At 38.4% G+C, this 13,964-nt stretch overlaps 1 protein-coding gene across 1 annotated transcript in view; it reads left to right on the top strand.

Moving 5' to 3' along the window:
• The window catches only part of SUSD6 (sushi domain containing 6), a gene marked incomplete at its 5' end in the record, with an annotated part of 30,585 nt that extends 18,701 nt beyond the window's left edge, over window positions 1-11,884 (top strand). Inside the window, 4 exons of the mRNA XM_072427633.1 lie at window positions 6,786-6,983; window positions 7,307-7,445; window positions 9,359-9,783; window positions 11,144-11,884. Of these exons, the coding sequence (XP_072283734.1) occupies window positions 6,786-6,983; window positions 7,307-7,445; window positions 9,359-9,783; window positions 11,144-11,169 (788 nt within the window). The remainder of the gene's footprint in view (window positions 1-6,785; window positions 6,984-7,306; window positions 7,446-9,358; window positions 9,784-11,143) is intronic.
• Window positions 11,885-13,964: the final 2,080 nt, after the last annotated feature.

Genomic DNA, 13,964 nt, shown 5'->3' with positions numbered 1-13,964 from the left:
GCAAAACATTTCCAATTTAACCGATAAAAATAATAAATATAATAAACTTCTTTTAGGTTAAAGTCCAGTGAGCAGTTATTATGCAGTGACATACATAGGACTCTATTCATAAAATGTTCCCTCAAACATTCCCTTGTGTGGGAGTCCTCCAAGCCCATGTGTTTCAATGGGAATAATTTATTCCCATCAGCAAATCTTTAAAGGGAATGTTGGATAAATAGAGCCCATATATTAAATCTATTTTCTTTCATATAGTATAAATAATATATAGCAGCTTGCTAAAAATGACAAATGTTACCAAAACTTTGCAATGATATAACCTTGGCTATACATTTTAGTCCAGGAGTTCACAATCCATGTCCCAAAAGGGTGAATCGTCCTGTCGGACCTTTTCATCCAGTCTTGCAGCATTGTTGTGTTTTCAGGGCTGGCCAGCCTGCAGATAAACTGACAGACTTGTAATGCAGCAGCGGCACAATAAAGGATGATATTTTCACATTGAATCCCAGCCTATCAGCCCCCAATAACCATGTGCAGGGTGTGGGCATAAAAGGGCCTCTCTAATTGACTGAACCTGTTAGTTTACAAAACAATAGCCACTGTAATAACATGGCTTGTATGTTGCATGCTTTCAGTCAATATAGAAAAGTCATAATTAGTATATTGCAAATAAAGTAGTCCCTGTTAGGGATGTATAAACCCTACAGCTCTGCACCTGCTTGCAGTTGCCCTATATCATTAAAACAAAAACATACCCCAAGTTTTTTTTTTTTTCTCCTACGTTTTAGATATAATGCAAAAGGACTTTGTTCACTAGACTGCCAAAATAAGGAGAGGGAAGTGCTCGGAAATCCACCCCAGTGGAAACCTTATAGATGTTCTGAGTCTTCTCTAAAAGTAAAGTGTTGTGGAGTTTTAAAGTATATTCAAACCCAAAGACAAACATCTAATATATTGCAGTTTACCAGTGCTTAGATAATCTAGTGGCTTTCTTCTTTTATTTTCACCTGTTGGTTGTGCTGCTAACACTCCTCTTGTGTTGGGGTGACAATACTTAACATACAATATATATTTCTCAAGGGAGAATTTGTTGCTGCTTAGCATAAAGTCACATGAGGCTGCACTACATTCCTGAAGCACTGTAAGAAGTCTGATACTAACCTGTTTTTCCTAACACATTTGCGTTATCTCCTGTGTAGAAAGAACAGTTTACTGATTTATATTTTATATTGGGTGGAGAAAGGCTTTTTTGACAAGTTAATACACAGAACAGTTCGGTTCTACAGAGCGCAGGAAGACTGGAGAAATTCTTTTAAAATTAAAGTTGCGGTTTTTAACGTTGATTTGCCACCACTTGCCTTTACTTTTTGTGTTTGTGTGATATTTTAAACAGGAACTAAGGTTTCACTTTAAATTTTGGCATCAGGCAGGACTTTTATTGCAGAAAAGGAAAAGCAATGTCCCTTTTGCAGTAAGCATTTTTACCTGAATGATCTCTACTGTCAAACGTCAAAAGAAAGTTTGTTGCCGTTATACCTAACACACCCCAGCTCACTTGTGTGTGTGTGTGTGTTGGTGCTGGGACTTGATGAACTTCTGTGTGCCGTGAGGGAATTACATCATCCCAGCCAAAGATCAGCTGGCCAAAGATCAGAACAAGGAAGAGAAAAAGGAAGAAGATGGTGGTGCCCATGATGTAATGGAGCAGAATATACACAGAACACAGAATATAAAGCAGTTTGGTTCTGCCTTAATTAAACTACTTGGCTTTTTCTCAATAATTAGTAGGCATGTTTGAGGCTTTTTGATTTTTTTGAAAAAAGGCTGGAAATACACTGGATGGATGTACAGAAAGCTTGCATTCATATAATGTGTGTGTGTATATGTATATATAGATCGATATGTATATGATTTATTATACTGGAATAACAGTCACCCACACACCAATCTGTTACTGTGAGGTAGAACTATTTGGTGACTGTCCAACTAACAACATGATCCACTGGCAGCCGCATGTGAAGCTCCATGTGCTGTAGCATGACGTAAACGTGTATCTGTTAGCAGAGCATATGTTCCTTGTTCCTGGAGACAGTTTCTAATAATAAGACACACAGGCTCGCCAATGAATGAAATTGTCTTTGCGCTTATTCTTTTTGTTAATATAATTTCCTGTTGGCCACTGATTGTGTATTTTAAATATTATAAAATTATGTCAAATTTAATGTCTTCCGTAAGATAAAATTATAAAGGCAAAATCCCCACTCCAGGTTGGTCAAACTATTGACCTTTTTATAGTTTTGTGGGTTAATATCTAACTTATTCACCATAATGTTAATGGAAGCAATGGATAAACAGTTCATGTAGATTGAAATGTGTAAAAGCTGCAGTGTTGTACTTTATACTCCAATAAAACCTACAAAATGCTGAGCTATCACTCAGTGTTTTAGGACATTAAGTTTGTTGGATTTTAGTCTGAGTATTCTTGTTAATTGAATAGGTAATGTAAAGGTGTAGTTCAGAAATGACTTTACTGCTTTGATATCATTATATTATGGGCCAAGAAATGCTCTGTTTTAATATTGTGACAACTTTAAATTCTCACATTGACACATTGTTGTCCTTTAGTACAAAGTTCTATATGGCGTAAAGCTTTGTTTTAGGCTTCGCTGTTGCTTTTGTCACTGGTGAGACTTCCTCTCTAGTTTTGTGTGGTTACCAGGAATAAAACAGACATTTTACCAGGCACAGTCTTTTTTCTGTTTTTGTTGTGTTTTTTTTTTTTTTTGGGGGGGGGGGGGGGTCGGTCGTGGGAGTATTAGAATCCTTGACAAAAATAGTCAAAATACTCATCCCCTATCATCTAGATTCCCTTTTGTGTAAGTCCATTAATCCTTGATGAAGGGCTTCCTTGGGACCTTGGAAATGTGTTGGACAACCTTACATTAAATAATGAACTGTATCAGGACTCATCACCACTTTGCTCCCTTTGCATTCTTTTCTATAGATTGTTATTGCTGTCCTTAGCAATGATGTATAGAGATTCCCCACACTTTTTGTGTAGACACCAGATAAAAAAAACAAGGCAGAAATCTCCCCAACAACATTTAAAGTAAACTAGGATCCTCCCCTTGGGGTTTGGTAATAAGTGAATTTTCAGGACACCGTTCCCCACACCTGAAAAGAGTACCCAGAGCACATGAAAGTATTTCTGCACCAATGCCGAAGCCTGAAAACCTTAATTCTTTAAGCAGACCATTCATTGAAGTTAGGTGCGCTACCATTTTGGACCTGCTTTTTTTTTCTCCTTTTAATACTGCTTTCCTGGTCAGTGTACTTTTGCCTTTACTATCTTCTGAATCACTGACCCAGAATTGGTATGCTCAGGTGTTCAGCTTGTCACACAGTTATATCTGCATGCTTTCAGGTGTATGACTGAATCATTGCCTGCATTATAGGCAGGCAATGAGCATTATTTAGAACAGGGGTCAGCAAACTTTTTTGGCTCTCTCGAGTCCTGTGCTGATGGCTCCGCCCCCACCAGGAACGCCCCTGAAGGGAAATCCCTCTCCTCCGCAATGCATACAGAAGAGAGGGATTGTCCCCTAATGCCACCTGTGGTAAAAAGGGAAGAGAGGCATAACAAGGAGGCCCAAGAGGCACATGCGGCTCCGGAGTCATGGGTTGCCGACCCCTGCCAGCCAGCATTAGGCCGGGTCAACCAGGGGGGCGGTAGGCTGGAACAGACCACTGGCTAGTCTGTATCTGGCCTAAAGGCCGGAGTTTGCCTACTCCTGGTTTATAATGACAGAGTCTTTAACCTTTTACTATGTTCAGCCCTTTAGTAGATTTAACATGGCACCCTAGTAGATTTGATTTTCTCAGTTTAGCCCACAAGTTGCTGAGTGTTCTTTTCCTTCTAGCAGATGTGCCTATTCGTCACCTAGAAGTATCCTTACCCGTCCCACAATTTCTGCTTTGTTTTCCAGAGAATGCTGTTCAAAAAAAGTTGGATTCTCATTTTAAAAAAAAAAATCCAAAGACTTGTGGAAAGAAGGCAATTGAATTGCAGAATGCATTTTTATCCGATTGCATTATTTCTGGTATAACACTATAAAAAGTCCCTTTCCCGCACACCCCCTACTTCCCTTTTCTCTGCATCATTTGTGTGTAAGTGATGATATTCTTGTTCCCCTCAAGCACCCTTCCCCCTCATCTGTTTGTTTTCATATGTGTGTGGTTTCCTGCAGTTATTGATGTTCTGCCTCAGCTGCTGGAACCACATAAATGTCCCTGCTCAGAAGTCTGTGCAGCTTCTAGTAGAGATCACAGTGTGTTCTCAGCTGTTCAAGCCACGTGGACAGTTCCTGTAAATATGGGGTCCTCAGGGAACAGAGCATCTGCTGTGTGAGACATAAAAGATTTGTTGCAATCTTCCTGCCTGGACTTGCTCATTGCTTTTGTTCTGTTACACTTCATCTGCTTGGCCTACTCACTGATACAATCTTGTGAAGAGGTTTTGCAATCGCAACTGTGATAAATGTTGCTTCTTGTGATTAAACCATTTCCTTCTTTGAGACAATATTTAATGTTAAAAGAAAGGAAATCGATCAGGCATCACAACTGTTTTTTATAGAGTGTTGCTAGACAGTAGGTGGATTGATACAATTTGTCAGTCTCTAAGTTTATGGCTTTTTTGGCCTGGTTTGAATGTGCATCAGTAAAGTACAAAGCAAGAGGAAGCAAAATGGTCCATTTAGTCAGGTTTTTTTTTTTTACAGACTAAAATTTGGGCTGAAATGAAACCTATTTCTAACAAAAAAATGTTTGCTTAGTTTTGTGTGAAAGAGTTGGAACCTCTCAGTTTTTTTTTTGCTGTCAGTCAGGAAATTGTTTCTTCATTCCTTGTCTAAGTAAAAGAATGGGGAAATAATGTGCAATCCAAAAAATGAAGATTGACCACAATTTTTTTTTTCCATTAAATGTGAAAAGTTTAAAACACCCTGTTGGGTCTTGCTGTTTCCATCGTTGTCTCTTGTGATCCCGGTTCTTTGTGTCTTCCAGTTCTGGGTGACATCTTTCCCAGGCTATCTTGTCTTGGCCCCATTTTGACCGGAGCTGGACCTTCTTGGAAGTGGGTAGGGATGGGGAATAAGATGTGTTTTTATTAAAGTGCACTTATTCTATAATCATGCTGTACTAATCAGATTGCTTTATGCAGTTGACCACTTAAGGAATAATCTGCAAATCTGTGTATGAAAAACAATAAAAATAGTTTTAAATTATAAAACGACAAGCAAGTAAACTATTCAGCCAAAAAAAAGAACATTGTACTCTGAAATCCTCCTACTTGTAGTTGTATTTTAATTACCTTCATGATCCAAGTATATCTAAATCCAAAACATTTTATTTCTATCTGATGAACCTGACATTGTGTAACTCACAACCTACAAGTGGGTAAATTTCAGTTTGGGCTGAGTGATTAATTATAGGTGACATTGTATACAAACAAAAAACACCAGGAGTCGCTAGTTTATAAATGTCACAAATCACCTAATTGTCAAAAAATAATACAATGAGAGCCAACAACATTTTTATAGACTGCAGAAATAATGGAAATAATTGTAAAAATCCGAACCACTTTACGTGGGAAGGTGGGATCAAGGCAAGTGGACTGAAAAACTACAAATAAGTGATTTTAGGATTACATTGCATTGCTGGTTTATTCTTTGCTCTAATATCCTCCCCCCCCCCCCCCCCCCCCCAATAGTCTCAAACTTGCAACCCATAGAGTTTTTATTTGCAGGCCTTGAGGCCCAAACCAGACTGTGCCCAATGCAGAGAGACAGCGGGGTTCCAAATGCTGGGAACACATTGACCTACAGTACATCAACACTGGAATTGTGTAGGTCAAGGACACAAAAACTGCCCCTGCATGCCAGTGGGGTGTTTATTGCTGCCACCTCACACTAATCCAATAGAGGGTAATTATTGCTACTGCAGAACATTTATGGAGAGGGCAAAATTAAAGTAAAATTGGCTCTATTCTGATCTGAATTTATACTTTCTAGAAAACCTGCATGGGCCATGTCTGTGGCAACACGTAGCTTACATAATAATAATAATATTGGCTGTTGTGAAACAAAGGATACAATATGCAGGCTAGAAGATGGGCCCCCGATGTTTGAACTTTCTGTAGGGGGTCATCCTTAATATGCATTGGTTTCATTTTCTTGTGTCATGTAGATTTCTGGAGCCTTTTAGTACAGGGTTGACCTTAGATGAGTGACACATGGTCTTTTGTTGGAGAAATGCACAATTTTTAATCATCATTTGCAATCATCAGACCGTTTTTGCTGGAGGGCAGTAATGGGCGTCTCGGGGAATTGGAGGAATTGTTATTGTACCACCAGTAAGGGAGGGAAATTAACCACACGTGATGTTTTTTTGCATCAAGTAAGTCAGGGGAAAAAAATGACAGCAGGTGGCAAAGCTGCAGACGTTAAACAGATTTTGCCTTGTCTGTTATTTTAAACACATTGGGAGAACACATTTTGTGAGACCACTAACATGGCATTAGTGTGTAGTGTTTTCCTGGTTTCTCTTGTTTTCTTGCTGCATTTTTTTATTATTTATTCCTTCTAAAAAATTTGTTGATAGACTTTGTTTTCTACAAAATATTTATTGTAATAATGTGTCTTCTATTAAAAGAAAAAAATGAAATGCATGAAGCAGAAATGTTGACGAAGTAAAAATGGTAATATCTACGTTCTTTGTCTCCCTTTTAGTGTGTCCACCACCCCCGGAACCAGAGAATGGTGGATTCATCTGTCACCCTCCACACTGTGAAAAGTCTTTTACATCTGGTAGTGTCATAGAGTATTTCTGTGCCGAAGGGTACATGCTGAAAGGAGACTACAAGTTCCTAACGTGCAAGAATGGTGCTTGGAACCCAGCTATGGGAGTGAGCTGTAGACTAAGTCAAGGTGCGTGCTTTTACATTTTATTCTATGGGATGCCATAGTTATAGGAGTTATAAGCATCAATAGTCAGGTGATGTTTGCCATGGCAGGCATTCTTTACAAATTGCAATAATTTTTTTATGAGACTGTCTGACTGACATTCAAAAGTGTATTTGTAATCCAAACAAGTATAAAGAATTAGAACCATTTGCACTTTTTATTCTGCCTTGTAAAACTTTTACAGTCTTGTAAACTTTTGTCACTAGTACAGAAAGTGTGGTATCACTGACTTGCCCTTGATATTGAAGAACCTTTCTTATTTCTATGTCTTTTTCATTTTTTTCTAGAAACCAATAGAAATACCAGCCTTGGGGTCCCCACACTCTCCATTGTGGCCTCTACAGCTAGTTCTGTGGCCCTGATATTACTCTTAATTGTCTTATTTGTTCTGCTACAACCCAAAATCAAGTCCTTCCACCACAGCAGGTAAGTGGTATGCTAAACTTTTTTGTACATCATTTTCTCTATCTTGAATTTTCTTAAACCTTCACGTAAGAAAGCACGTTAATGTCTCAACAGGTTCAGTTTCACCTCAGGCAGGTATAAACAGATACTACAATTTTTTTTTGCTAGACGCTCATTTATTTATTACAACTTAATTATTGGTTTCTGTAAAACCAGAAAAACCAAACTATATAGATGAGAGAGGTACATATTATCTGCCAACTTTCACTTTATCAGTCTCATTTATTATTTAGTACCTATTAGGGGAGTGCAGGTGCCTCATCTCATCATTTCAAAACAGTTTGGGCATTTAGGAATTGGTGATTGGAAAAGGCATAGTAGTATTAGGAATTTTTATTTTCATGGTAGAGCATATTTGATTATTTAAAATACATTATGTACAGTCAGGTGGTAGCAGTGTGTGTTGTTTCCTTTAAATTAGCCTACCAGCTATAGCAGGGATCCATGCACGGCCCTGGATTTTATAAAAGGATGCCTACCTTTGAGTGCTTGTTTTTGCTTGAAAGATTAGGCTCCACACCATTTTTTTTTGTTTTTGTTTTGGATAATCGTATTCCCTGTTTCCACACAATATATACTGATAGGGGGCCTATATGTGTGTGTATTCCTAAATTGTTAAGAAGTTGATATATATATGTGTATATATATATATATATATATATATATATAATATATTAGTGTTTCTGTATATAGGAGTATCCATGCATGAGTTGCTTTTATGTAACAGGCTGCTAGTTGTATCTAGTTAGTTAACACAAAACATAAGGTGAACCTGACTTGGCTTAAATGGTAAGCACAAAACTAAGCTTACAGTTCCTTGTGATGACTAAAATGATCCCAGTAACCCCTTTGACCGCCTTGGATCTCAGAAAACATATGCAAGCTTATACCTGTTGGACTTCTTCTAACTGCAATCTCCATTTGCAGCCATTTGTTGTGTCCCTTACAGGGCAGATGGTGGTGTCGTTAGTCCCTAATGGATTCTTCATGCTGTACAATAAACAAATGATTGAAGACTCCAGCTGTGATAGTGGGAACTTTATTGTCTTGTAAAAAGGAGTGGAAACAAAATGTATTGGAAGGAATGTTTTCACTTCAGTGATTTGTTAGATGGTAGGTGTATTAACACAATGCTTTTCACTAGAGTATCATTTTTAGTTACATTTTTCTTTAATATCAACTACCAAATGATTGAGAACAATGTCCTGACCTGCCCATTTTAGAGTAAGACAACAATTTAAACCCAACTGTCTATGACTATGAATGTCACACGTCTACCCAGACTGGCAATATGTTTAAAGCTGTGAAATATCAGAATGTAAAAGGAACATTCACGTGACATGTTTGCATGTATATTTGGTCTTGTATAATTGTTCAGTTGTTTCTCCAATGCTATGAAAGGTCATATTACTTATTATACATGGTGAACAGAGCAATTGGCAGGCAAAAAGGAGAAGCCAATGATTATAGTGAGCGTGTGTGTGTACAATTTAGGCTCGGGTTAGCCTCAGCTTGGGCAACTAACAGCCACAAATCTGCTATATAAATGTCAATTGTTTAGCTTACTTACCTCATCCTGTTTTGGAAATACTGATGTAGGATTTCACATTTTTCTCACCTGACTGGAGTTTTGATGCCGCTTCGAGTTTCCTGAACTGCACAATTACCCCTGCCTGCTGTATAGTATTCAGAGACTGACAAGTACTTAGCACATTCGGAAGCCGGGGCCAGCAAGTAGAGCCTATTTTATCTTCTAGTACCAATTCCTTGCTTAATATATACACTTTTATTTTTTAACAAAAGTTATGTTTTCCTGTAATAGGGGCACTCGAACCAATGACATCCAATTGTTTTTCTTGTATGATCTGTTACAGACGTGAAACTCATGTTCCAGGGGAACAAGTTTCCATTATGGTTGATGGGGTGCAGGTAGCCCTTCCTTCGTATGAAGAAGCTGTTTATGGCAGTGCAGGAAACTGTATCCCATCTGCCAGTTCTCGTGTACAAATTGTGTTGTCTGAAGGACCAGGAGAAGAGCAGGATATACAACAGGAAGTACCCAGCTCTAGCAACCCGGGACAATCTGTGCAGAATACTCACGCCAGTGGCCCAGCTATGGCTCCTAATTCACAATACACAGCTGGCAGCTCACAGCGATCAGAGACTGTACTAGTCCATCAGACTTCTTCCCAGTGGGTGTCTGGCGCACACAGCAGGACACTGGGAAGGGAGGGAGCGGACTCTGAAAGCAGCGATGTGCAGAGTCTTCTGTCACTCTCCTCTGAGGAATATACAGATGGTAAGTAGAATTTCTATAGATGTGTTACTTATGTTTACTATTCTTGTGCAAGCAATAGTCACATTCTGCTCTTTGTTTTAAAACTGAACTATAGCAGGCAGATTGTTTATTGCAGAAGTACAGGTGTAATTACCTGCCTGTTTGCAGTCTTTTTAGTAAAGTACACTTATCAGCACATGTGCGGCTCAATGTACAATATCTGCATACCTGGTTGCTGGGAATAACTGGATGAAGTTATTAAAACAACAAGAGGTTATTGTACTTAAAGAACTGTGGACAAACAAGTATGTTTATTTTATGCCTGTTCCTTCTACAATAAAAAAAACTTCATGCTCACTTTTTTTTTTCATTTATGAATTTAGTGCTGTTTTAAACAGAATACAATTCTGAACTTTTCCTCCTTTGTCTAGAAATGTGTCCGGTCACATTGAAGCTTTTTTTGTTTCAGATGGATTCAAATAGATTGGATGACCTGATAAATATGGATTGCAAGTGCATAAGTTGTATTTTTAGGTGAACCTGTCAGTAAAAAAAAAAAAAAAAAGAAAGGACAGCTTATGCAAGGCTGTATAGCAGGTTTGTAGGTGGATTACAGTTGCATTTTTGCAACCTTTTTTAAACCTTGGTATATTCTCTAGGTGGATCACAGATACATTATAGCTTTTCCAACCCTTTCTGGCAGCCCACAACTCTGTAAAACAGTACAGAACTGATGGGCACACAGCCTAGTACATTAGAGGAAAAAAACCCTTTGTGCAATTGCACTGAGACACCCATAGAAATGCATTCATCACAGCCTGTAGTAATGTTTTAACTATCCATAGCTATTAAGACAGCTGAATGCTGAACATTCTCTCCAGCATTTTATATCTTCCTGTGGATGGGAGAGGGACAGGATTGTCAGCTCAGAGCTTCCAGGTTCAGGGGCACTGGAAAGAGTTTTGAGCTGACACATTTGGAAAGATTTCCCCTGGTCAAGTCACAAGTCTTTCCTTTATGGATTTTTGTGAGTGCTCTTGTATCTTGTTTTTTACTAAAGTGTAAGTTTAATAAAGTGTTATGTTAATGCCACGTGTTTTTATCTTTTGACATGCATTGTACTACATTTTGCTTTTGACTTTGGTTATGGTTTACATCCTTCCTACAGAATTCTACCAGATTTGCCTTATTAACTTATTTTTTCAAAGTAGTCAGTGTGCAAGATTAGGTTTACTGACACCACACAATATTAAGCAAATGTAAAGACAAGATGTTCTGGGAAACAGGTTTTGCATTTCGGAACTGTGTGAAAATCAGTGATGTGTTTGGGGAATGTCTTTGGATTTTTTTTTGATGGTTTCTCTTCATCTTTCCTCCCCAGATATCCCTCTGCTTAAAGAAGCTTGAAAAAGATCCGATGCCTCACTCAACCCTGCGGGATCCCTACAATCTTCCTGCTCTGCTTTTCCTGTGTAGACAGGAGCGCTGGAGCTGACATGTGCCTCCCTCGCCCCCTTCAACCTACTAAGCACAGACTCTTTGTTCCCTGTGTACACCATGCTAGGAGCAGATTGTCTGAGCCTTGCTTGCAGAGGTTTTCAACTCTATTTAATATGTATGTGTTATGCTGTAACCTATATACAAATACTCCTGTGATATGGGCTGGATCATACATTGCCTGGCACGTTTCCCTACTACATATAAGTACCTCTTGGCCTTCCTAGTGATTTCAGCACACACATATGGCATATGATGATTTGAAACTTCATAAAACACTTTGATACCTGAAGTGTATTTACATGGCTCCCAAGGGAGGACCTTTGTCTCAGGTTAAGCCATCTAATTCAGATGGCTAAAAAAATAATTGTCCAGTGCAGCCTTCTCAAGCATCACTGGACAATTCTTTTTCCAACACCGTAAGATCTGTTCACTTTTTTGTTAAAGATTGTTAAATTTTATATTGCAGAAACAGTGATTTATGGTAACCCAAAGCAGCCAAATGGCATTTAATGTCAGTCAGATTATTTAAAGGTGATTGGTACAGGGAGATACTGCACTTTTTGTTGAGCTCTGCCTTATATATAGGCCTATGTTTATTATATCCGAGTAATAATGAGTGCCTGTACAAGTGTGTGTGTGTGTATAATTGTGTGTACATGTTTTTGTTGCAGCCTGTATGCTTTTGGGGCCTTTTTTTTTATTTTATAAGCGACTGTTCAGAGACAGCACTGTTGCAGTGGGGTTTTATCATGAAGGCATGCAACGGCATGCATATATTTTTCAATTTTTCAACTTTACAACTAAAGACAAAATGTATCAGTTCAGAAAAAATATGCACTTTTCAAAAGTGAACCTGTTGTATATAAGTAAAGGGGTCAGCCATTTTGTCAATTCAGCCCATACTTAGGAACTTTCAACTTATCGTTTCACTTTCCTCTAGCATAAAGTGAGTAATTATTCAACCAAAAATGGCCTTCAGTCACAGTGGTGGTTTACGTCAGTGGTACCTATCTGTGGTCCTTAAGACTCTAATGGCTGCCACTATGGCAGTGCTGGGTGCATTAGTAAAATCTGTAAGAGAACAGCCTTTATTATTTCACTAGGAAACATGCTGTTTGTTAATTGATCTGGAGGACCTAATTTTGGCACCACTGGTTTACATGTTGCCACATTTATTTAAATTTATGCCAGGGTCAGACAGCCTGTGGCCTGTTGGTTGTAAAGGATCTATAAGCCTTAGCATGACCTGCTGACCACTATATACCAGAGCTTGCTGGTGTTTGTTGAGCTACAACAGCTGGCGAGGCTTAGGTTGCTTTTGCATGCTACATACAACATTGTCTCTAGATGTCCTTCCCTATAATCTAAAGTGCAATATTTTCAGGAGCATTACCATATGAACTGCACAATCGTTCACCAGTTTGTAAATACTTCATACTCCTCTGCAATTATTACCAAGGCTTGGCTTTATACCCTGGGGTGGTTTTTCATTTTTCCTTACCTTGTTATGTTTATTTTGATATGTTCTTTGACCAGTGCCCTCTAATATATATCAGGTGATTCATCTTTATACCCACTATTTAGAGAGTTATGGTTACTGCCCATGACATCGCATGAAAGATAACAATAGAGGTCCACTTCAAAGGTGGACTAACCTCAGTTCTGTCTTCCAGGTGTCCCTATGCATTATGGAAGCCACCATGTGTGTTTGGTTTATGGGGCACTGCATGCCCATGTAAAGACAGGTAACCCCTCTGGTGCCAGAATGATATAATATAAACAAATCACAGCTTTATTCCCTCTGCTCTGACTGTCAACTTGGACATTGCTGTGGGGCTGAAGATAATATTTTAATATTTGTACAAAGTAATTTAATTTTAATTGTTCTATGTATATAACTGCATTTCTAAATAATAAAAATTCTCTTATAAAGTTTAAATATGGTGTTTTCTGTGTGGAATGTCTATGTGCAAGTTGATGAAATAAAATTTAATAAATGAAATAATAATATGCTTCCAACTTCTACCTAAAAATTATGGAATTTGCTAAACCAGGCCCACTTTTATTATTCACGCAAATAAAAGCTGCACTCCTGGCCTTACCTTCAGTCTTGTACAGGTTCCTCTCCTGTACTGAATTTGCTTACTATGATTTCATTGCTTTATGCAGTGTCTATTAGAAGCTGCAGCAGGTCCAAGCCTGCCTCATTTCCTAGCTGGAATACATCTGGAACAATCAAACCATATGCTTCCCAGCCCTACTGTGCCTGACCTTCCCCTTTCATGAATTGGATTTCCATTTTTTTTTATTCATGCAACTTAGAAAGTCCCCGGTCATATAACTGAAGTTATGAGGAAAGCAGACAAGCAATATAAAGAAAACTTTAGAAAATAAAGTGTGCATATGCTGAATAATAAAGCAAAATTTCAGTCACATGATGTTCTCTTAAAAAATCCATAATTCTCCTTGTCTACTGCCCTGCACGTATGAACAATGTCATTACTAGGATTGTGAATGATCTGGGGCATAGTGAGAAAAGCAAGGGTGTGGAGAGAGTGGAGAACTGTGGCTATTTGTGAGTGTGGCCAAATTGCCAGGAGATGAACTGAGGAATGGTTAAACATGAGCCTCCTTTACTATTTACAGAGCACACGCATGCCATGTCTTTTTACACACATAGTGCTTTAATTACTGTGCCACAT

Source organism: Pyxicephalus adspersus, chromosome 12 (assembly GCF_032062135.1).
Source record: "Pyxicephalus adspersus chromosome 12, UCB_Pads_2.0, whole genome shotgun sequence".
In the NCBI taxonomy this organism is placed as follows: Eukaryota; Metazoa; Chordata; class Amphibia; order Anura; family Pyxicephalidae; genus Pyxicephalus; species Pyxicephalus adspersus.
Note: the sequence above shows the minus strand (reverse complement) of the source record. Positions and strands in the feature narration are given on the sequence as shown.